Raw genomic sequence first — 25,586 nt, forward strand, 5'->3', positions numbered from 1 at the left:
TTCTGTCATTTGTAACTTGAATCATTCATCACCCCTGCAAATGGTTCTTTCAAGACGTTATTTGCAATTTTGTCTTGTGTTTTTGTCCTTGATGTTGTGAAAATGACCGTCTACTGTTACAGGAATGAAAAGAGATCTCATTCAAACATCTTTTGTGTTTCCACTTCCAGTGAAAAATGTTTTTCAAACCTGCAGCTGGTTATTTCTGCAGGAGTTCCCACTTATATTCAGGTTTGATTGACATTTTGAAATGGCAGCTTTTCATGAAAAGCTGTTAACTTGTAGAATTTGGTTATGGTACTAAGACAGACTGACTTTGTTCTACTGTTGGGGCCTGTCCAACCTAAACACAACCCTGCATCTGAATTTAATAGTGCTACTCAGCACAGGGAGCGCAAGCTTTTTTCTTTTTTTTAATTTTTCTTTTCTGTTTTTTTAACACTGGTGCTTCTGATGTGTTTTTAAACCTGACCTAGTGGGTACTCATCCTGATATCTTCTCTGCCAGTAATTGGGTTAATTCACATTCTCCTCTTTTCTCCCTCCCCTAGGCTAGCAGGTTGTGCTAGGTTGCACTTCCATAATTTGAGTGATGGAATATATTTTCATTTTACATGATGAAAATAAGTGGAAAATGTTTTTTAATAACTGTACAAGTACTACAGTGTCTGTCTTCAGATAAAAGTGATTATCTGCCTTTATTACTATTTCTTTTTGATGTTATGGACGTTAAGGGCAAGTTTATGATTTTAACAAATTTTCTAAGCAATGATTACCAAGTTAATTTCTAGTAAAAAAAGCAAGCAGTGCATAACACCATTATTCAGCCCTTGTCTTTACCAAATTGGTCTTTAGTGTTACACCGGAATGTTGAAAGTGGGAAAGAGACATTATACAAAATCAGTTACCCACTGTATTTCTTGCCAAGCTTCTAAATAAGGATACAAAAGTACCCATATACATTAGTTGAGAAGGAAGGGGAGTATTTTTAGCTTTGAAACAGATTACTGTTTACATAAGGAACTGAAAAAAGTAGAGATCCAAGCATCCTGGCATCCATCACTGATGTCTACTGTTGTTTTACTTGAGTGTGAGAAGTAAAACACAAGAAATATCTGGGGTTTTCCACAAGTTAACTGTACAGTCCCATAAGAGTAAATTCATGTGATTTGTATGAGGGAGCATTTGAATGTTGTTTTGTAAGGAAATGGATAATACTGTTGTTGTCAAGTCTTTGTACATTGAGGTGATGATAGATTAAAAAAAACTTATTTTCTGCATAACGTAGGGTATCTGATCTACTGTTCTCTTAGCTAGCTAATTGCTTTTATAAAACCTTCTCTGTAGTTTGCACCTACCCATGGTGATACACAAATCGATTTAATCATCCAACCCCATGCCACTGTAGTTTGTTTAGGGTGCTGAGATGTTAATGTAAAATATGTCCTGCTTATTCTGCCTCTGAAATGTCTTCTAAGTCACTTGCGATATGGCACTGGTGCAGCCTCTTTTGGTTAGTGTTAAAAACCATGTGTGTTCTTGCTGTGAAAGAAAATATGATTTCCTTGATCCTTTTCTTTAAAATTATCTAGACTAAGTGAAAGTGAATGTTTTGTCAGATGCTTGTTCTGTAGCTTCTAAATTTTAACGTGAATTTTTGAGTACCAACCAGAAGATAAATTTTATGCTGATGAACCAGTTTACACTTCTGTCCTGTAATTTTGAATGAACGCTTACAAGCTTCATGTGAGCTTTCGAAGTAAAAATGAAAGCATCCCAATTGCCACCCAGATGCTACTGTTAAAAACTAATACACACCACCACTATTCCTCCAAGCGGTCAGGATACACAGGTACAAGCTTTTTGGTATAGCCTTAAGGTCACTGTGAAATACTAGACCAATTGAATTAAATGGCAAACTGCCCGCTGACTTTAAATGGAGCCAGGATTTTGCCCTTTCGTTCTATCAAGCCCTAAGGGCAAGCAGATTTCATTCTTCAACAGACCAAACACAGCAGTGTTTCAAAGGAAAGTTGAGCTGTTGTGAAGTTTGACCCAAACTGTGCAAAATGCAGAGGGCAGTACAGGGACCTTAAACTGCACTTGGAAGTCTGAGGGCTACAGGTAAATGGCTACTGTCCTCCGATGCAGTGGAACATGGTTACCGTTTTGAAATGCTGTCTTCCATGTCATTTTCTATAGGAAAGCATTCTTTTCATGTGTTACTGATGGCAAATGAACATTCCTCGTTTAAAAGTAGGTAGCAGAATACAGAGAGCAGGAGAGACTTGCCGTTGTGCTGCAGCTTCACACTGTCCCCATTCCAAGTAAAACAGGTTGGATTTTTCTTCTAATTGTCCCAGAAATAGGACTAAACATTAAAATTGGTAACTTTTTCTTTTATTGCATATTTAATGGTAACTTTATTCTTTCTTTAGCATTCTGTGGCAAATTTTCAATAATGTATATGGTCATGTCATATGGTGTAGTCTTTTTGTTTTAAGGATCTGTTAAGACAATGTTTACCAATAAACTGGGGACTGAAACGCTATAATGATTTGCCATCACAGAAATCTTGGATTGCAAGATAAAACTTTAAAGAAAAATATTCATTTCAACCAAGTAAGTGTACCTTTAGGGTCTTCAAACTCACTGGTTTTACAAGAGCAAGTGTTACGCTTATTTGCAATGGTGTAAGTATTGTATATTATTATTACAGAGCAAAATGAAAATTCTTTGGTGAGCCTGGACTTTCTCTGCTCATTTATGTGGGCAGAATAATTAAGCAGCCTTGTAACACTTCCCTCCTGCCTGCCCCTCCCCCCCCAATTCACTTTTAAGTTTTAAGTTATGATACCATATTTCAATGTGACTTTTCAACTTGTATAGAAATGCCGCTGTGAACAAAGATTCTCCTACCTGTTTGCTCCCTTAAGATTAGCAAAAATTTAGACATCGCAAAACTTAAGAGTAAGTGGGCTGATAATCTGGATGTTCTTTGTAAATACTAAAACCTTCCCCATCTCTTTGGTGGTTTTTCCCCCACCCTTCATTCCTGCTGTGTACTCATCCTTCATTTTATTTTAATTTGGCTGATGGATGTAACTATATATTAATGAACTGGAAGAGGGGAGTTAAGGAAATGTTTCCCTTATGTCCTCCTAAATTTCTGTCTCTTCAGTGGAAGAGGTTTATATCACTGATAGGTCCCATTTATTCCTAAATTATAACAAAACACTGCTTATAATCTTCATTAAGGCTGTTCTAAAATAGCATTCCCGAACGTGCTCTCAATCTTGCCTTCTCAGAAGGCGCAAGTTGGCAGGGTTGCCTGCTGTCCTTCTGTCTCTGCAGCTGCTTCTCTCTACAGTGGTGTAGTAAATCCACGTTGCTGAATGTTATGTATGTATGCTATGATGAATTAATGCTAGAGATATCTTGGGTAAATTTGTTTTTGCCATAGCTTTTCCTTACTTATATGAGGGCCATTGTTAGAAGTACTTCACTCTGAGTAGCACTGTAAAGAACCCAGCTATTTTGCTGAAAACACTTGTAAGTGTAGGTAAGAAGGGTTATGGTACAGATTTTGTCCTGAAGAGTGTGCAAAATAGCATGTCCATGCTCTGTTTTCATAGCATTCCCTCCTTCTGTGTACACGTCATTAGACTGTCTTTCTGTTTTATCACATCCTGAGATCTGAACATGTTCCTGTTACTAGGTACCATATAATTTCCCAGTTCTATTTAGTAAGCTGCTATGCTTCTTCCATAATCTTTTCTGAAATGCCAGTGTCTGGACTAAATGGAGTATCTTAAATGTTTTGTGGGGGTTTGTTTTTCAGAGCTTTGGGAGCAAGTGTGCTAAGGCTTCTGTGTCTTTGAGTGTCTGCATCCTAAATTTGAGAGATGCCTTTCACAATGGCTTTTTTTCTGTGGGTAGGGTTTGTGCCTTTTTTCCTTCCAGTCACAAAATGCGAGGTACATAACTAAGACAAACAGAAAATAGATTAATATATACATGATTTAAAGATGTGAATGCTTTATGAAACCTTTGAATCTGATGGAAATGAGAGTGAATTCTGGGCAAATGCAATCATCTTCTGAAAATGCTGGTGTGTATTTACATTCCTGATACCTGAAGAGACAGCAAGCTGGAACTGGACTGTATTAGAATGCTCTTGTATGTGACAAAGGAATTTTGATGCTAAAATTTCAAGCTGTTGTGTAATGTAATTATTGCATTGCAATCTGTTCGCAGAATTTGTGCTGCTTCTGCATTAGTAGCTATTGGAAATGTTCTAGTGCTGCAGCTCTCCAAGGAAACTCGTTCAGTGGCTAAGACTTGCAGACAGAATTTCAGGTTGAGAAATGCATATTTTAGTCTGATATGGTGCAGTGTGTGCAGATGGGAAGAGAGGGAGGAAGAAATTAAGCTCTGGTGAAAAATCTGAATCATGAGGTATCAATGTCTTTTTCTGAGGCACTAGAATCAAATGATGGAGAAGACTGAAAGTACTTAAAAGTTACTGAAACAATTTGAGCCATTCATCCTATTTGGTTGTGCATGTAAAGTGGTCTAGTTGATGTTGCTTGCAGTTAAGTAGCAGCAGGAGAACTTGGGATCAGCTTTTGCAGACATTTTTCCCACTGCTACGATTTGATGACATCTGTGCTATTAGTTTTATTTTCCAACTTCTTGTCCAGACTTTAAATCTGTTAGTCTGAGGGGGTAGCCTACTTGCATTTAAATCTTGATTGCTACTTGAAAATAATTTCTGAAAGAGGGCAGCTTAATGTGTGGGTTTTTCTCAAGCTGTGGTAATCAAGACAATTGCTTAATGAGAAGTGGTTATTAGCTTCTAAAGTGAAGGACATTTAGAGATATGTTTTAATTGTTTGCCATTGAGGCATGGGACAACTCAAAACAAAGATATGAAAACATTTGTAAGCTGACCCTAGACCTTGCAATCAGAGAACATAGTGATCAGTGCACAAACATCATAAAATAATGGAGAAGCAAAATGTGTGCTGTTTGCTTCTGAGTAGTGATGCTAAGGTTGCAGGCAGGAAATGAATTGTGGTCCTTTCTTTTTCACTTACTACTGCTTTGGCTTAAGAGAAATTACTAAGTTCTTGTGGTTTTGATTTGTCATTTGTAAAACTGGGACTGTTTTCAGGTACCTATATCTCAGTAGCATGAAGTTTAAAGGTTCTGCAATGTTTGTGCATGTATGGTTGTGGCAGGGGAGGTCATGCTATTCTCACTTCACAATGTCCTAGCAAAACCAGCACTGTTACTGTACCTACCAGAAGTTCTGTCACCTATAGGTCAACCTATACAGAGTAAGTACACCAAAACCAAAGGGTCACCACTGTATATCTCCGTACTACCAGCTATATGTTTTCTGCCACTGAAAGTTTGGAAGAAGTTAAGAGTACTTTAATGTTTTATTAAGAGACTCCATAGTTTTGGAGGATGTACTTCTGGAATGTGTGGGTTTTCTAGACTCTGATCTCTTACTGTTGTGCCATGATGCTAATTTTGGAACTGCAGCTAGTCCTGATCTGTTGAAAGTGTTATATCTTTGTGTAAGTCAGAAAGCAAGAGTCTTCTGCCTGGCACTGAAATGTTCCTGAAGACAGAGCAGAATGTTGCAATTAAAACATCTTTGTATAACTTCTTTAACCTGCACATCACAAGCTTTTTAGGAAAAAAAAAAGGGAAAAAAAAAAGCTTATCATTTAGGGTTTTTGTTTTAAATAAGCTAAGCTAACAATTTGAAGAAGAAATTGTTCTGGCTTTGTGATGGGAGAGCATTCCATGCAGTACAGAATCACCAATGCTATTACTTTTTAAGGCTGCATTTTCCTCTTCACATTCTTGACTGCCTGTGTTTTGTAAAGAGTAAAAAAGAGAGTGGTTTTCTGAAACTTTTCCTCTAATGGAGCTTCATATTGTCTTCCTTGAACTTTTCTTAGTTTTTACAATCATCATATGACAAGCTAATTATGATTTGAAGTCTACTGAACTATCTACCATAGTTAATGAAAAGTTCGCATCTCCTACTAGATTCTCTTTTTAGGTGAGATGAGCATATGCTCGATATTGAAGTGGCTAAACAGTAAATTTTGATAGGTCTTTACTCCAGCTGAATAAACTTAGAAGTCTGTATTTGCAGGCTTGCCTTTGGATGTAGGAATTATATCTGAAGCTCAGGTGGTATACACCAAATCGCTGTGTGGCTGAGACCTGCATCCTCAGTTATATCTCACTGAGATGAGGTTGCAGGCTGGGAATGGCATTAGCTGTCCATGTGTCCTTCTTCTGTAGAACATCTGTCCTTCTTGGGACAGAGCTAGTGATGATGACTTGCCAGGCGTAGCTGTCTTCCTCATCTCACTGTTATTTGGACTACCTCTGCTCCTTGCATCAGCCTAGCCAGCCATGTGCTGTAGACCTCTACAACACTTGTGCCTGAGCTTTCTTACCAAGCTTTGTGTGTTCCAGGCGGTGAAGCTTGGCCATAGCTGATCTAAGGTGTCTCAGTTGTCTGATTTCTGATCAGAGCAACTTCTGCCTTGTGTGAGGAAATGTTGAATGCTTGATGCCTTAATCTAAGTGATTTATAACAACTATTGTCTTTTGGTGTTCTTAAAATACAAATTTATATAGAAAGGAACATCCAATAATTTTTTTTATTTATTTAATAATTCGGGGGGGTTGTAGTATAAGTAATAATTTTCCAAAGCAGGCACAAATTGAATAGGCTTATCTAATCATTTGATTGATCCATCTAGTACCTCAAACATAAATAAAACTTCTATTGAACTTCTGTCCATAATTACCATAGTGGGACATCAGCCAGGGATTTCAGTGGAGCAGGCCTTGATAATTCCGTATTGCTCTTCACGTTCGAAAGTAAGGGTATGCTTCTGCAAACAGCGGCGGGCAGACATAAGTGCTGCAAAATCAGAGGTGGTTTTAATTCTCTTTTTGCTTGATGGTATGTCAGCTTGCAGCTGTAAATGTTTGTACAAATACAGAACTCTATTGCCTCTCCCTTAGCAACTTTAGCAAAACCAAACCTGAGGCAGTACTGTTGCTTTTTGGACTAAATGCTTTTATAATCAGAATTCATAAAGATACTTTAGGAGTTTCTAAACTATTGGATGCTGAATTTCCAAATACTTTTTCTAATGTTATTTTTTTTATGATTTCCCAAGCTTGCCTAAAAGTTGTTTTGGTTAAGCTTTTGATCCTTTATAAAAAAAATCAGATTTTGCAAGGGAAATAGAGGTCAATCTTTAAAATGAATGATGCCATAATCTGTAATCAGATTACACATTTGCAATTAATATATTCATATATGCAATCGTTAAAAGCTCTGACTTTGTAAGTAGCTTGTAAACTTTGTGGGTTGATGATAGTGATGCAGTGATTATTTACAAGTCTTCCACTAGGGAATATCTAAGAAAGCTTTGTTCCAAGCATTTATTATTATTTTGTTGCACTACAAAATTTTATATTATTTTATAAGTTTACAAATAATTTAAACATTGTATTTTTTTCCTAATGTTTTGAAGAGGCCTTTTTAGGAATTTCCAGACCTTGACTAAAAGTAAGGGTTATGTTATGAGGCCACAAATCACAGTGTCGTGTCAGGGATACTGGGGAAATAAGTGCTCTTTGATTTGTGCTTTTTCCCCTCCTACCTGCTGAGATCTTATTTATTTTAAAAAATGTGTATATTGCAAGAGTACTCAATTGCTATTTCCATGTACAAGGCAGTGCATGCATTATACTTGTTTATGCCATTCTACTAGTTCATTTCTCACTTTTTATATTATGCTAATCACTTTAGTAGTAAGTCATATGCTGTCAATAGTGATGGTGGTTCTGAAATGTTCCTTGGTTTTGAGAATGAAAGAAATGTTGGTGTTCTCTTTCACTTGTAAAAATTGTCATTGAAGAACTTAATTTTTTTAGTGCTGACAAGTTAGTGCAGCTGATTTGTTATTCAGTCCTGTCAATTTTTCAAACTCCAATGTGCAAATATTTTGCTTGTGCTATATATGTAATAAGGGAAGTACTAAATATACATTATAATCCAAATTTTGTTAAGCTTAGTGCAGAACAGATTTTTAGAAGGCACAAACTTACTGCATCATAGAGATTTTTTTGTCAATTATTTATGCTTCTGCTTTAAACATAACTTGCTGTTATATGTAATGAGTGGTGCTGAAAATGGTTTCAATTATCAAAATGTGAATGACACAATGGATGCTTCTGTGCTCTGCCTCTTGAATCCCTAAACGCTGATACTGAACATTTTGTTTTTTAATGTTCCCTGGTTTTCTGTTAGCTTGCAGTCTTCCATGGGTCATTCAATAAACACTACCCTGGATAACTTTTTTGAGTTGTCATATGTCAATCAAACTGAAGTGCATGCTTTTTAGTAAGCAGAGAAAATAAGCTTTCTTTATTTGATTTTGGCTGCGTCTTCTGCAGGGCACTGTCTTGCTTTCCGTTCCATTCCTAGCTTATTTTTGCCTTTAGTTGTGCAGTGGAAGAGCTTGGGGATCAAGTGGGAAGGAGTGCCCCCTGAAAGCAAAGGAGGAGCCAGAAGAGAGGGAGAAAATGAAACAGCAGGATTTGAAAGTGTTCTTTAAGCATATTCAGTTTGAAGTTATCTATTTAAAAAAAAAAAAGGGGGGGGGGGGGGGGGAGCGGTGAGGGGAATGTGTGAATGGAGGGGTTGAGGTAAGTCAAATTACCTAAAAGTTTTCCCCAGCAAATGTTTCAAGAGGTGGTGTCACATTAATATTTTTTCCCTTCTTAATTGTATCATGTCTAATTTTGTTGGTGTGGGATTAAAAAACTGCTGAATGTCCTTGTTTAGCATACGTGTTTTTTTCTAATGAGGGAATGGGTGTGTCATTGTATTAAATATATTCTCAGTGCAGAGCTAGCATGAGTCACCTGGTACAGCAGTCGCTAAGTGTGTTTGGATACTAATTGAGAAAGCTAGGGAGCTTGAGAAGTTGCTTATATTAAACATCTAGGATACAATCAAATACATAGCAACTGATAATTTTTCCTTTCTAGAAAATACCCTTAAATGAATTTGCATTTTTGTTGTAGTTTTTAATAATATTGCAAGTACCACATTCTTTTGTTAGGGTGAGAGGAACTCCAACATGTCTTTAGTGGAGCTGGAAGACATGCATGTATTTATATAGATTTTTCCCAAGCTACTCACATCTCTGGGGGGCTCCCTTTGCTCCAGGTGAGGCCAGTGGGAACTCTACACCCAGGAGCTGCTGTTCTTCACCCATCAGCTGCAGGGTGATAGATGGTCACTGACTTCAGACTAAACGGAATTCCCACAGATAACCAGGCTCACCTGGGCTTTGTGACTTCTGCCTTGTCCCTCTAAAGATGTACTATTCTTTCTCCCTCTGTCAGTGTAATCTGTTGTTGTTGTTATTTTCCCCCTCTTATCCTTTAGCACTTTTCAGGAAAATCCCCAACTGAAGTTGTTGCCTTTCAGCCATGTGATTTAGGAAACTCCACTCCTGATAAGGTCCCCTCTTTATCTTTCTGTAGTATTGCAGGGTATCCCCTATATTTGTGGAGCTTTAACAGCCCCAGAATGCAGGTTGCGTTTGAAATTGAAATGTAAGGCTTTCTATAGAAGTTTGGACAATCACTTTTGCTAGTTATTCGCAAAAGAAAATGTCCCACTGAAATCTCGAGGAATTATGTGGTTGTTTATAATTGCAGTTCACATTGTTCCCCCTTAGCCACATAACGATATGTGTCGGAGATTGCTGCTGCCTGGTCTGGAAAGGGAAGGGTGATTTTTGATATATGTCACTTGCTGCTAGCTTGCTCACGCCAAGAAGTTAGCTTTAGAAATCAGACATATTAGTAATGGGATTGAATTTGTTTAACAAGTTTAGCAGTACTATTCCTTCTGTTACGACACAAGAACAAGTAAATATAACATGAATTCCAGCAACTTGCAAGTAGCTTGAAGCTTTTACATGATAAAGTATGCATTTTTGTTTTGGTTTGGTTTTTTTTTTATGTCAGAGCTGACAGACTTTGTTTTTGTTTTATCATTTTCTTGGAAAATATAAATCCATTTGCCTCTCTTGGGCTATTTCAGTAATAGTAGTATGCTGTTAAAATAAACAGAATTTGGAATTTTGAAAACAAGAAATGAGTCAGAGCTAAGTACATAGGATAACAATATATTCTATAACAATATAACATTTGGAGAAACCACAAACAATCTTCAAAAGAAGTTCTTGAAGTTAGGTCCTTTTATCAAACATCAGAGGCATAAGCTTGTTTTCTTAGAATCTAACTGAAAGGGATTTTCCAGAGGACACTACAGATTGACCCCCCCCACACCTGAACTTTCCAACTTTTCCACCTGAAAAGTAAGGTGCATTTTTTTTTTTCTAATTCTACACATGAAAAGATACTTCTCGTTACACTGTTTGTGTTATATCAATCCTGCCATACTTAAGGGCTCGTCCTGAGTGCATTTCTCTTTTGTGGTTTCATAAGCATTTGAAATGCAGCTCATTGTATGTAGGCCACAGCAATAGCAGAGGAAGGTTTTTTCCTTTTTCAAATTTTAAAAGACATTTCCATGGATTGAATCTGTGTAAAATAATACAGTTTTAAACTTTGCTTGGGATGTGTTGTCTCACCTAATTTCTCACTCAGTAAATGTCATTCAGTTTGCACAGTTATACCACTGTTTAAAGAAAAGTAGTTTTTCAGGAGGCATGTTCTCTAGTCTCACATGCTAATATTAAAATTCATGGATACAGAAGCTAATGGCAGGTACCAACAAAATAATGGTTTATGAGGTGTTAGAAGTGTCTCAGGACTTACTTAAAGACAGAAAAAAATAAATTGCTTTTACTTCATTGAAGGTTGAATTTTGGATTCAAAGAACAAGTGAGGTATAACTTCATCAAAAATCAAAATAGATTGTCTGATGTGCAGCTCAGGTCTTATTTAGGATGAATATTGATCTTGTTACAATACCGTAATGCTGAGCCTGGGTCAAGAACCTGCACATTGCTGCCCAGAATTGAGAACTTCTCCCCTCCCCACTGTGTTGTGACCAGCATCATTAGGTCATGTCTGCACCATGTTCATAGGCTCTGCAGGGTACAAATAATTCTTGTTCAACTGCATTGAAAGGTGCCTTGCTTGGCTCTTGAGCTTGGTGAAGTAATAACAATGCACAGGCAAGTTGGGTCGATGTCTACTATTTGTAAATGTAAAATAGTATTTAAAAATTGCTGTGTGTTGCAGTAGAATTTTAAGCTGTCTGAATTTCTCTTTCAGAGGCATGCAATAATACCGTATTTTCTGAAATTAAGATTTTATAGGGGACCAGGAAAAGGTTACCAAATGCATTATAGTTATGTGTATTGTTTTAGTACGTGTGGGGTTTTTTTCAAGCTGTCGAAGGTAAAGAGCTTTGAGTTGTAATTTACTTCTGTGTAAAAGCTTCCAATTAGGGTCTAGCACTAGTATAGTGTGTTTGATCAGGCAAAGTCAGCGTACTGGTCCACCATCTATGCTCATACAGACTAAGTACAGCCTCCAGGCTTCATGTGAACAGTGGTTCTCTGACTTGATAAATTAGTCATGCTGATGACAAATTTATTTTTACAGTGTCTGTACTTGTATACTGCTAGAAATAATAAGAGAGGCTATTTAGAATACTGCTTTCCTTTTGTCTACATCAGCAGGTTTTTGAAACTGGAAAATGGAGTTCAGTTACAGTTGTAGTCGCACCCTTTCAAGGAACAAATACATTCTTAGTAATGTTAATTATTTTCTGTGAGTGTTTGTAGCTCTTGAAACTGGGTGACACAGCAGTCCTTGCTCTCTGCTTCATACCATATTAAAAAAAATATATCTGAAGTATTGGGATATAATAATAGGACAAAACTATAATGTGCATAATAGACAAGTGTTCTTAAACACTATAGTGTTAAACATTCTATGCTGAGTTTAATGCAAGTATATGAACTTAAGTTATTTTGGCTTTTTAGTATGGGTTTGCAGAATGGTGGTTTTGAAATATGCAATATAATCTTTTTTTGGTGATTTTAACAAAATTGCCACAGACTAATTTGAATGGTAGTCATGATCAGAAATCAAAATATAGCAGCCTCTGATTTTTTCTCCAGGTTCATGAACGTAAGTTGCATTTGGGATACTCTTTATAAAAATATTAGAAAAATGTAATCGTTGAATTTCATTTACTGATCAACTACAATGATTTACTACAGCAGTTTCAATAAAGTAACTTAACTTTATGTGTCTTGTTGCCTGGCTCGCTTGAGAATTCCTTAGAAAACAAATACTAAAACACAGTTACAGTGCCTGTTATTTCTACGGGCAGGTTAATTTCTCTAGTCCACCCCACGAAAAACTCAAACCAAACAGATGTCTAAGTACTTCCTAATGCTATCTGTGAAGCAAGGTGGCTTTGTTTTCTGTAGAGTGATGATAAAAGAAACTTTGCAGATTTGCACTGGACATCCTGCAGTTTGTCCCTTATCTCTGCTGGCCTCAGTTTCCATAAGCTGGGGGTATCGATCCTTTTTATTGCTCAGAGATCATCATACACAATGAAGTCTTCTGCTCCAAATATACTGTTCCAGCAGAGGATATTTTAATGGTAGTCATTTCTGAGTATCCTTGTAATAAAACCTTGGTAATTTATTTGGGTGGTAAATTCAAGATCGATCATGTTTGAAAATTGCACCAAAGGACATGCTCCTATCTGTTAAGCATAGCTGTTGGGGCAATTCTGCTTGATTTCGAGTAAGCTCCTGATTTGAATGGTTCAGCTGGCTGACAGAGCTAGTTTCTCCTGGTTTTGTAAGGGGAGTGGTGGAGGCAGTTGTGGTATTTGTTCCACGAATAAAGACTGTTAATAAATAAGTTACTCTGATTAAACAGAGAAGACAATACTGAACAGTTTTAGCAGGTACACACTCATGCATAGGGGTGTATATTCAGTGTTAATGTTAAAATGAAAATGTTTTATTTCGCAGGATTTGCAGGGGATCAGCTGAAGCAGCAATCTGCCACGTTGGCGTGTGGAGGGATTGTTAGGGGCTGGGGCTGTGCAGCATAGAATTCTGCATAAGCACGCTTTGAAAGTAGCCTTGCATATTGGACTTGAGCACTATTTGTGCAGGGTTTATTCTGATGTGCTTAATGCAACAGTTAAGAGGGATTCCTGTCTTTACAGACCTGTTGTAGCGAGTGAGTAGCATGGAGTATGGGTGCTTCTAGTGTGAATAATCTGATACTACCCCAGTGCATATAAATAGTACATAGAAGTATATAATACCATCTAACCTCTGATATTTGAGAAGATGAGTGAAATTGCTGGAAGACTGGAAAAGGCACTTCACTTTAAACCTATCTGAAGTGTAACCTGTTAGCAGTAGGAAGTCTAGACAATGATATTGGGATAATAAGGTTTTTAATAAACTACTTTTGGAAACTAAATTCGTAATCCTTCTCTGTGCTTTGTATCAATGTAAAGAGGGATGTGGAAATTCCTTTGTTACTGCAAAAGGAAGCTGTAATGGTCAGTAGCTACATCTTGGGAGGCAGATCTGCAGTCTGGAAAGTTTTCCTTAAGTTTGCCGCTGAACGTCATTCACTAACTGAGTGTGTCTTACCTCTGTGAGGTATTGGTAGGTTGGGGATTGTTTTAGCCATGCTGTCTTATGCTTATCCTGTTCTGTCACATCTGCCCATTCACATTTTCTTTATCTATGTGTTCACGTTCATGCTGTGATGTCCATTCCAAGTGGTATGACTGTTAGGTGTTGCAGTAATAAAGAACAACTTGGGCCATGTCTTCTTTTGCTTTTTTTTAAATGATGACAGTCAAGCAGGAATGCAGTTAAAAAACGCAAATAATCTTTGAGAGACCTGAGAACTTATTGTTGTCTTGGCAAAAAAATACACAGTTGAGTATTACAGTTTTTCCAAATTGTGTGTATTCTGTCACATGAATTTTACACAAACTTAAATCTTCAAATAAATGCCAATTTTGTATTTGAAACTGAGGATCTGAGAGCACTGGTCTGTCTTCCACTAGCAGAAGTATTTCAGGATGCTTAGCTTGTGATTGTGATATATCGTTCCCTTGTTTTGGGCAGAGTACAACTGGCTGAATTGCTATCTAGGTTCACTTTCAGCAGACTGGAAATAAAGCTTCTGCTGAATCAAGTGGCTGCCAACGAACTGCTTAGAAAGATTAGGCCTGATCTATGGATTACCTTCTTTGCTACACCCTATGCTATAAGACACTGTGGAGACAATTGCTAATGTCTCTATTCGAAATCACGTAACTGCATGTTATTCCTTCTGAAGAATGATCATCATCTTAAGGAATGAGACTGAAACCTAAGGAAACAGCAGTCTATCCGTACTCTCTGCCACAGACTTTATATTCCAAGTAGTTGGTTTAGAGAAAGTTTTTTAGAGGTGGCCAAAACTTGCGATAGTTGATGGAACTTGTTAATATAACTTCTGAAACTATATAATAAACAGCTTCCCAGTACCTTGGAGTCAGTAGCTTTTCCTAAAAGCAGAAGAAAATTTTGAATACTCTGCATATTTCTTTTCTTCTTTTGCCTGCCTTCATCATAATGAGAACAATTGTTAAATTAGTATCTTTATCTTACTAAATTTTTAATTTGTGGCTCGTTATAGAAAATCTAGCCCAGTATTTGGCAGCTGTACTTGGCGAAGAAGAGAAAATAAATGTGAGTGATGTTTCTGAACAGTTTTATTCTGGTTCTTGTACTGTTACATAAATGCATCCTTGCATGAGCGTGCTTGTGGGCTGGAAGCCTCTATCTCTAGTACATTACCTGGCTGATGACAGGAGGAGGAGGGAATATATAGAACATCCTCACTAAGAGAAACTGTATCTTAAGTTAGTCAGAAAAATCAAAACCATAAGACTTCTTTTTAAGGTGTGGTTTAAGGTGTGGTTTTGGTGGTTTGGGGGGTGTGTGTGATTTACATCTCCTTATTCAGAAAAGAAGCCATTGTGTTGCAGTAGCAACGCGTTAGTAAGTAGAAACCGTCATTTCATCTGTTAAGTGTAAAGTAAGCTTTGTGGTTGTGAGGCCAAGGCTGTGTGCAAATGCCCATACTTATGCATGTACATGGCTTTTTGCATACAAACTTTTTATAAGAGGAATAATACTGGTGAAATTTGTGCTTTCTGTTTGTAACTTCATTATGTATCGCATCATGAAAATACATCACATTACCATTACCCGAAATGAGAGGGCTATGAAAATACACTGCCATAATTTTTAAGATTGTTTCAGTTATTAAGCGCTGCTTGATGAACTACCAATATTAGTAAGCTGGGATTGATGCTGTTGGCATGTTTACTTTAACTGTTAAATTTTTAAAAGATCTGAATAGCTTAGAAGGTAAAACAAAGTAGTTGATGAAGTGTTTGGGTGTCTTGGCTTGGATCCAGCTTGATGTCCTAAATGAATGCATCACAAAACCACAACAGATCAACCCAGATTTACATGAGTGACGTATAAGAGCCCTGAAGCGAAGCCAACATAGTGATTGAATTAGCTCCTGCATTTAGAGAGGCTTCTCCCTCCAGGTCAGACTTCTAAGCACTGATGGGCTTGTGTGGGGAACTTGCAGTTACAGATTGAAGTATGCCTACATTGTGGAAAAAAAGAAATCTTAGAGCTTCAGAACTTTTATCTTTGACAAGTGTGACTGATTTTCTTTTGGGCAGGGAAAAAGGAGAAACACCATGAACAATAATGGAAAAACTGGAAGAATTTCCATTAGTGGTGCTTTGGTCAAGGACCTGCCAATCTTCCCAGAAATATCTGTTCAAAATCTGAAACATTTTGTTGCTGCAGGGCTGATATGTACCTTATGTATTGCCCACCCTCATACAATACTTGGCTTGTTCTTTTAGTAAATAATAACTGTACTGTAGCGTGATGCTCATAAATAGGACAATTTTGCAAACATTTTGTGTGCAGGTGCAAAAAGTACAGCATTTGTGATCTTTCCTCTAAATACCTTATTTTTTAAATATTGACTTTTTTTTTAATAAACTGAGAGGTAAATAAGCATCAGATTACAGACAAAACATAGTGTATGAACACAAGCATACTCCTTTTGAGTAATCATTATGTGTTTAATATAGTTTTGTTCTTACATGATGCAAAAAAATAGTTATTAAAAATTCACATGAAGAATGCCTTATTTTAGGGATGAACATGATAACAAACATGTTGCGAAGAGATAATGGAAACCTTTCAAAAATACATTCTACAACTTATCTTTTTAACTGGTACCCTCACATAAGGTACTGATGAATTCCAGCAACTATTTTATTAATGTTAGTGTTGTTTAAAGTTCTTATTTATCTATGCTTTGATATTTCAGTAACTAGATATCTCCATTTTTGTTTCTCAGCATGATGTATCACAGACTTTGCTCAAAGCAACTCTGGACAGTGTGGTTGAAGAGTGTGTCAGCTTTGTAGGAGTTGATATTAACATCTGCTCAGAAATACTATTAAGGTGAGTCAAACATTTTCCTATTCCAGTAATTACATGGCTCTGGATCACAGAGTCTCTGTTTAGTCTGCCATCTGACTCAAGCTCAGCTGGAGCAAATGGCTCTTGTGTTAAACTTCCAATTACATGAAAATGACATGTTAAGACAGTATTTCACTGGATCATTAAGAGTCAGTTTTTAAGGGTATGTGTGATTCTCTAGGGTAAAACTATTCTTTGGAGAAAACCAGATATTTAAAAATTTTGAGCCAACACTGCAATTTTAGTAGGACTTCATATAATTAATTTGTATTTTTACACTGAGAAAGGGATTTTCAAATGTACTTTCTGTCTCTTAGAAGGTATTTTTATAGGTACTGCTAAGTGGAACACGTTGTAAAAGTTGGGTGAGGAAAGGAGAAAAGGAAAGATTTAAAAGGAACTGCTTAAAAATTTATCCCTTTTTACTGATATTTTTTTTTTTTTTTAAGTAATTATGCCATATTTACTTGGAAAATGTTCTGGGTTTTATTTCTCTTGGTTAGAAATTAAAAGCTCATTCTGTTTCCTGAGAGAATTAGAAGAGTTTAGCTGAACAGCCTCTCAGAAGAGCAAAAGTGTTGCTGTCCTCATCTGTAGTGGGAGGAGAAGAAAAAGAATGTCCATAAGCTTGGTAGTGACAATTATAGTAGATATCAAAGGAAAAATGTGTTCTTGCTAGCTCTGTCTTTATTTTTTTTAACCCCTTATAATAATTCTTGAAAATGCTTTTCCATATTTTGGAAGAGGCTCTCTTTCAGTTCTTTTTGGTTTTCTACTTTCTCTTCCATGTTCCTTTTCTGTGTATCCAATCCTTGGTCTGACTCCTGATTTACTTGCCTTCTTTCAGATTTAGATCAGCTATTAGTAAGAAAGCAAGCAGTACCTGTTGGTAAATGAGGCTGACCAGTTTTCATTGCACAAATAAAAGCCCACTTGAGCAAGCGCAGTGGGCGAGTGCTATCAGCCTTCTGCAGGTTACACTATATTGTGCAGTTCAGCAGGGGGTACCAAGCTGAGGTGCTGCAGTGTCGCCACAAAACTGTGAACATGGAGTAACACTGTCCTGTCATGGTTACAGGTGATAACCGTGTTGGCTGAGTACTGTGGTCTAATTAACCTGGCCTATGACCATATGCATGTGTTGCATCAAGTTCTGGATCTGACTTGATCCTCAGCAGTTCAGTTCTGTTGTGTAGATGCAGTCTAAGTTTCCCTCAGATGTACAGTGTATGAAACTGTCACCCTAGCTGGAATATACCATGAGCAGGGCTTTCCACTTGTGCTTTCTGATGCATCAAATATACTTCTTGACGTGTATTACAAGTGGAAGTGGTGACAGTGCTACAGTAGTTGCATTACTGCTGAGTATTGCACCTGAAAAACTTGAGATCATCAGTGGAAAATTCTGTGAATTCTGTGTCATGTTCCTCTGTCAGTGTAAATAAGCTGGATTTCATAATGTTTCTAAGAAATTTTTGGAGAAAATTCCATTCCTAATGATTAATATTTTGTCTGTGGTTAAAGGTGTGTCTCTCCAATTTAAGTCTGAGGTTTCACCAACTTTGGATTATTTTTTTAACTTTTGCATGAGGATGAGAATAATGGAAAGACACTTTTTCAATATATGTTTTCCCCCTGATTTTTGACTATTCTTGCCAGGTTTGCTGGTGGTGTTTTTCTAGAAACAGTTTGTGCCATTCCACAAACAGGTCTCTGCTGCCATTGACTTAAAGTAATGGCATCTGATATATAGAGCCAGATGGGTGACATTTCCTCCTCTAGTGCCAGGAGTAACTGCCCACCACAGCTCTTTTTCCTCTATGATTAACATACTCCATGCACAGAAAGCTGTACTCATGTAGACACAGAAAATGTGCAGCAAACCCGCTGCTTCCTGAAGGATCCTGGCTAACTGCCGTTGCACTTCACAGGTAAGTTCTTTGCCAGATCTGAGTTGCCCTCAGAACAAGTCATGCAGCCTGTTCCCAGCTGCTCTTTTATGTCAAGAGCAGCTGAAAGAAAAGGAACAAGCTTTGTGGATCTGTCAGATTGTGTGAGGAAGGCAAGCTGCTCCCAGCCACCCTCCTTCTGGATAGCAGACGTCAGCCCTTCATGTTGGGGCAAGGTGTTGCAGTACCACTGGAAGAGAATAGCTGAAAGGCAGCAGTTCTCACAGGAACAATTTATCTGTCCCGAACCCTTCTCCCACATCATTTCCTGAAGAGGGCAGCTGGAGGCAAGCCATAAGACATGACAAATTGAATTGGCATTACAGAAAGAGCGAACAGATCATAAATTAAATGTCCCTGGCTTACTAGTCAGGTATGTGCAGAACCGTATTGCTCTACCAAGTTGTGTTGACTTGAGTGGATTCCTTCCATAGAACTAAGAGAAAGGATCCTTTTTCAGATGATGCCTTTGGTCTGGGAGTCTATTTGCAAATTTCTTAGCTGTTTTTAAGTTTTGTAAACCAGATTTTCTACAATAATGTGTGTCCTCATAATGGATAGCATTTATAACTTTTCAATGGTAATAAATGTATTCAATAAACTTTTCTCTTAGACACATTGCAGGACTGAATGCTAACAGAGCTAAAAATATAATTGAATGGCGAGAGAAGAATGGACCGTTTATAAACCGAGAGCAGCTGAAGGAAGTTAAAGGTCTGGGTCCCAAATCCTTCCAACAGTGTGCTGGCTTCATCAGGTTCAATCAAGAATATATAAAGACCTTCTGCAGGTAACAGAGATGTTAGCTATCTTGATTAAGCTATCCAAAATAGTGTCAGAAGATATTTTTCTCCTCTTCTGTTTGTTATTCAGGCTTGAGACTTGAGTCCCAGGCCTTTGTGCTTTGAAAGACAACATCTTAAGAAACTTCTTGAAGTCAATGGTTGAAGATAGATCTTTCTCTGAATAATACTGGCTAGTAAGCCTAGTCCTTTAACTCAGGGGTTTGATAAGTATGTAAGTTTAATTATAAATTCTGCCACTGAATTGGTAAAAGAAAGTTGGCATGCGGTAGTGTCATGATCTGAGATATTAAAACCTTAGTCTTGTTTCAGGTATTATTTAGAGATTTTTAAATTCATTTTAATGTGGTAAAGATTACTCTGCAGGTGATAACAGTAGTAAACTAGAGTGAATTTTCAGAAAGTTTCAAATCCATTACCTGGAGAGAGAGAAAGCTGAATAGCTGCCTGGATCAAACTCTCTGTGTTATACTCCTGTGCCGAGCAAGCGTGATGTGACTGCCCTCTGTCTCAGATATGTGAGTCCCATTCCGAAGTCCAGTTTGTCAACAGTGGGTCATCTTTTTCCCTGCCATCTCATTCCCTCTTTCTCTACCAAGCCTTTTCCTCTTGCAGCTATTCATTGTGCTCCTCTTGACCTGAAATCCTTCCTCTCCACAACTGAAAGTGCCCTTTCTAGGGCAGTGTCTCTTCTCCTGCCTTTCCCATTTCTCCTTCTAACATAAAGAACTGAGAAAGGGCACAGTGGTAGCACCATCCCCACCCTTTTGCCACTGACTCTTCTCAAAAAATATTTTCCTGGGAAGCACACGCAATTTTTTAGCCAGCCCGATGCTCAGAAGCAATAATGTATTCCCAGTTGCTGCTGGCCAAACAGCACACGCGTAACTTCCAGGCAGGAGGCAGGCCCATTAGGACTGGCGTCCTGCCCGGCTGGAAGGTATACAGCTTGGTTGCCCATCTGGCAGGGCGGCACGTGCTGCAGGCCAACTGGTGTGCGCTGTAAGCACCAGAAGACCAAAGATACTGCTTTCAAGGCTGTAGATGATCGATAGCTCTTACATTGTACGGATCTGTTCTAGTGAATGCTGCAATAAGTTCACTGGTGAAATGTTTAAGAACATTGCAATTTTATTTTTTTTCCTTGCTGGAGCATGCTTCTGATGTTAGTCAGATTCTATAAAACTTGAGAACACTGTAGAACCTGAGAAATCTGCTATAACTTTGGAGTTTGAGGCCAAAATAAAGCTCTAACACCATCGCCTTCCACAACATTTCTTGTGGGCCCAGGTGGCAAAACCAAACGTTTTTGAAATAGACTTTGAGAAGGTTTCATTTTTGTCCTCTCTAATCATCTTGATGGCTATAGAGTGCTGTGTGAATTAGGTTTTGTGCTTTGCTCTTGAAAGTTAATAACTAGTGGTTATTTTAAAAATTGATAGTGGAAAGTTATGTCTGCATTTCTGCTGATGGTCTGCATAGGTAGAGCCCAAAGTGTGAGTGCTAGGTCCAGGTCCTTCAATGTGTCTCTTTTGTCCTGCAAAAGCAGGAACACTTTGTGATTTAGGAAAAAAAAACAAAAAGAGGCATTAAAGGAACCTTTGTCAGTAGGGGTCGTTTGATGCCTTTACTGTATCCTGGATACTTTTTTACTTAAGGGAAACTTTAAGGGAAGAAGTGTGCCAGTTGTAAATATGCTACACACATGAGGACAGATCTCTTTTTCTGTGTCTTCTGTAAAGACCTCCTACCAATGTGGGCGATATGTCCATGGATGTCTCTGAGACTTCAGCCTTTTCATCATCCAGCCAATTAAAGAAAGCAAAACCAAAAACAGAGCCGAATCCAAATGCTAACTGAAGCTGATTAGGAGTCAGTAATATATTCACTAAGTTTTAAGGCAAGCTGTATTAAACAATTTTAGCAAAAGTTTCTTATAAATTCTGAATATTTGTGGTGGTATATCCAACCTTTAGCTTTTTCCTGTTCTAAGCAAGTCTTGGTCTGAGTTACTTTGATTTGAATTTTTTCAGATTTTTACCTAGCCCATGTTTGAGGAGAATTCTTCAGAAATTTAAGGAGTTTCTGAGGTTTAAGCATTCACATATTTTCCTTGGTTTATACGTATAGTTGAGATGCCATTTGCTTACCTAAAGATGGTATGAACAGGATATTTTGTTTATAAATTTTTCAGATTTAAAATTATGCAGACTATTAATTGACAGTTATGTGTGAAAGTATCCTCAAGATTTTTATCAAGTAGGTGTGGTTGTCCCCATTTTACAAACAGAAGTTGCTATCCAGATTGCAAACAATACAATAGGTTGTGTAGCGTTTTCTTTATAATCTTGTCATCGTGAAGAAATTGTTACGAACCACAGAATCCCTTCCCAATGTTTGTTTGTTTTAAATAAATTATGGCATAAAAGTATAACATATCAATGTGTGCAGTAATTGTATGGTTAAGATTCACCCAGAATGGGTTTTTAAGGGTTTTGTACTTTTTTTTTTTTTTTAAAGAATGAACATTATATATGAGTCTGATTGCATTTTTCACATGTGGGCACTGGGCTAGGATTTTGTTTGTTAAGAATGACATGTCCATTTTTGATTTCTGACAGTAATAAGAAAACTGAATCTGGAAGTCACACAGTTTTGACTAAAGCAGGTGCACAGGGTAAAAAGAAGAGTAAACCAACAATGTGTGTGTCCCATCAGCCCAATCCTTTGGACCAAACTTGTATTCATCCAGAGTCTTACAGCATTGCAATGAGGTAAGCGGTGGAAAAGCTTTTGAACAATTGATGTTGTAAATTTTTAAAATTAAAGTACTGATTTTTCAGACAGCAGCCTGCTCAGCCTTTTGAGACAGGAATACTTACATTAATTTGATGCTTTCTCCCCTTTCTTCAAGAAAAAGATGTGCTTCAGAAGCTCTTTACAAGTGAAGGTTTTCAATTGGTGTGTTTTGCTTCTTATTTCCATGCAAGTTTTTAAGTTTATTCTTTGTTTGGTTTTCACATTGTTTTTCAGTGAGGAAATCAGTGAATTCTCAAAACTTAGCCAGACTTTCCTCTCATGACATTGTCATCTTCATTTCACCACTTTGCATCTCATTGAAGTCCCTTTTCTCAATTTCCTTCTGTTTGCCACATCATTTTCAGTTTGGACTTTAGGATCACAAAGTATGGAGACAAATAACTCATTCTAAAAATGTCTAAAAACTGATTTAGTTTTTTCTTCTACCTTGCCCCCATATATTATGTAAAAGACCATAACTAAAACATGATTTTATTTGTTGTTTTTAATAAAATAATTGAAATGCCATGCACATTTTCAGTCAGTGGTTGTTTAATACCTCTGCATTACTAAGAACTGCTTTTACATTGTTGCTTGCGTTCAGCATGTGCCAAACAGACTTTCTGCTTAGTGAATTTTGACCACCATAATTTGTTTGTGTGTTTGAGTGTGCACATAAGTACATGGGCATATGTGAGCATATGTCATTATTATGAGCCTTTAAATTAAATTCTGATATTATGAGATCTAATTACGATGTATATATAAAGTTCCCAAATACACGAACACCACGGTGGTTTTACCAAGTGATCTCTGGCTAAAAGAAGAGAACGGGTTTTGTGTAGGTCAGAAAAAAGTGATTAGGAATCCATGTGTGCCTCTGGTTAAGGGATACTGCAGCTGGTAAATGCTAGTACAAGCTGTGATCTTTGCTATCATCAGCCCTGTTTGAAATTGGGCTTTGTTTGTCCTCTTGAAAAAACGCTATCTCCCACCATAAACCAGCACATATTTATTTTTGGAAGTGAGTTGCGGTGAACAGGTTCTTTTCTTAAAAGGTGCTAGAGCTAATTTCAGTAGTAGCTACATGCTTTAGGATTCTTATGATCTCTGAGAATATTACTCCTGGAGAAGCAGAGTTGTGCTTCCTGCTTTATAAACAAAACCATCTTTAAGCCTCAGATAGATACGCTAAATTTCTTGCGTTCATGAAGCTTGAGTTTCTTATCTAACAAAGTCTTACAGAACCTTGCATTTTTAGGACACCTTCCCTACAGTGTGTGTGCTATTCTCTCTCCAGTGGATACAATTGCATATACAACTTTCTGTGTGTAGGTCTGTGTGCTTTCCTTCTGCTAGGCGTGCAGTGCATTTTTGTTCTCATTCCCTGCCTGCCACAGTTCGCTCTTCTGTGTGTCTGATTCCAGGGCCACTGTGCAGTTGCCTGCTAGAGCCCATGCTCTTTGTGCAGTGTGTGGGTAACTTCAGTTTCTCATCTTCTATGACTATTTCTCTTTTTTTCCTTATGCATCTTCCTTTGTTTCTAGTTCTCTACCCTGCTCACAGCTGTGGAAAAAAATCAGGTCCTGATCTTAATGACCTTATATTTGGTAGGTGGCTTAGAGGGTAAGGAAGCTTGGTCACCCCTACTGGAGATTATTCAGAATGAGTCAGTGTAAAAGAAAAAAAAATAAGAATTGGTTATTTAAAATTGATGTTGACTTTTCAATATTGTATTTCATTCAATTTAAATATGAAGTATTCAGGATTTGGTTAATAGTACATTTAGCTTTCCAGCCCTTGTACACTAAAAAATAATCAGTAAAAGTATTCACAGTGTTACCAGCTTCACTTAAAGGCTGATGTGGAAAGGTTGCTTCAGGGAGCAAAGTGTAGCCAGTTAATAGTGGAATACTACAGGAATTAATCTACATACAGTACCATCACACAGGTTAGTTAGAAAATAAAGAATTGTGTCTTTTTTTTTTTTTTTTTCCCCAGAGCAGTGCAGATTACTTTTATATCTGAAGTGGTGAGTGGGATTATTACTGTATAGGGTAGCTCAGCTATTCACATACAGTTGAAATTCTGGAGACAATTTTAGTAGGTATCACAAATCATAGAATTGTGATTTGGAATTTGGCTGGGAACCCTTTTTTTAAAAAAAAAAAATAATTAATGAGCACAAGTTTTACATTACAACCAAAAGATAGTGATTTGAGTTACAGGTTTATGCGTGATTCAGAGAGGAGGGTGCCACCTATTGCACAGTCAGTACTGCTTGGAAGGTACCTTGCTGTTTCTTAAAATGTTCTCAGGGTCAGACTTGCTGGACTTCCAGAGCTGCAAAGCCCTTGCAGAGGTATGGCGTGGCTGCAGGCCAGTGCTACTGATCATGTCGTTTCTCTTTAGCTAATGCAGTTGCTTTTAAGTTTCCAGCTGTGGCATTGTCTGTTCTGTTTCTCACCCCTTTGCCTGTCTAGATTGAATTTTCAGGTGAAGTATTTGGATCCAAGTGTGTGTTGTAGGTACTGTACCTTACAGGGGGGTTTGTGCAAAAGAATATCAGTTTATATCAATACAAATATAAAAATTCAGCAGTATCTGCTAATGGAACACCAAAACTAGTAAGTGTAGTCTGGCTCTGCAATTAACTGAATCACTTTTCTATTTTCTTTGGGCTTTTTCTCTGTTGTATTCTTATATTTTTGAGTAACTGTACACATAGTTTGATGTGGAGGGGAAAAAAAAAGTCTCGAAAGTGCTTTCTGTGCTTTCTGTGAAGGTACTTTGTTCAACAATATTTTCTTTTTCTTGCAATCAAAAGATAGTTTCCTTGAAAGCTTGTTAAATACAAAGGTGATAACTTTTATGATATAGATTGTATTGACGTACACTAGCTTGATATCACCAAATGGTGCAGGGAAGGGGGGGGGGGGCACAAATAAATCTCATGTGTTTTCATGGTAAATAGCTGTTTGAAGAAAAGAAAATACAGGTCTGCAGCAGACTGACAAAAGCCAAGAAGTGTAGTATTAAAATTTGACACTGGTGACATAAGGGCTAAATATAAACCAGACATCTTCCCCTCAAGCAACTAATGCTATAATTTAGCAATGATTATATATTTAAAATGACTTTTCAAAAAACAAGCGCATGAGCTGTTAAGCTTCCTGGAACTTATGGAAACAGCTTTCCGAACCAATTTGCTGCCTAAATATGAATTAAGAAAAAATTCTACTCGGAATTCAGGCTGCATCAAGGATTCAGTCCAAAGTATATCAGGCCTGTTGAAGACTTTTGCTGACTTTGATAGGCAGGCATGGGACTGGGCTTGTCATTCTCTTTTGCTAAGCCTATGTTCATGAG

At 37.4% G+C, this 25,586-nt stretch overlaps 1 protein-coding gene across 4 annotated transcripts in view; it reads left to right on the forward strand.

The window, feature by feature from the left end:
- SRBD1 (S1 RNA binding domain 1) overlaps positions 1 to 25,586 on the forward strand; it is a 128,896-nt gene that overhangs the window by 92,400 nt on the left and 10,910 nt on the right. For all 4 annotated transcript variants that reach the window (XM_040611970.1, XM_040611973.1, XM_040611972.1 and 1 more), the window contains 3 exons: positions 16,542 to 16,648; positions 19,229 to 19,405; positions 22,040 to 22,192. In XM_040611970.1, coding sequence (XP_040467904.1) covers positions 16,542 to 16,648; positions 19,229 to 19,405; positions 22,040 to 22,192 — 437 coding nt within the window. The remainder of the gene's footprint in view (positions 1 to 16,541; positions 16,649 to 19,228; positions 19,406 to 22,039; positions 22,193 to 25,586) is intronic.

This window comes from Falco naumanni, chromosome 12, assembly GCF_017639655.2.
Source record: "Falco naumanni isolate bFalNau1 chromosome 12, bFalNau1.pat, whole genome shotgun sequence".
NCBI classification, from domain to species: Eukaryota; Metazoa; Chordata; class Aves; order Falconiformes; family Falconidae; genus Falco; species Falco naumanni.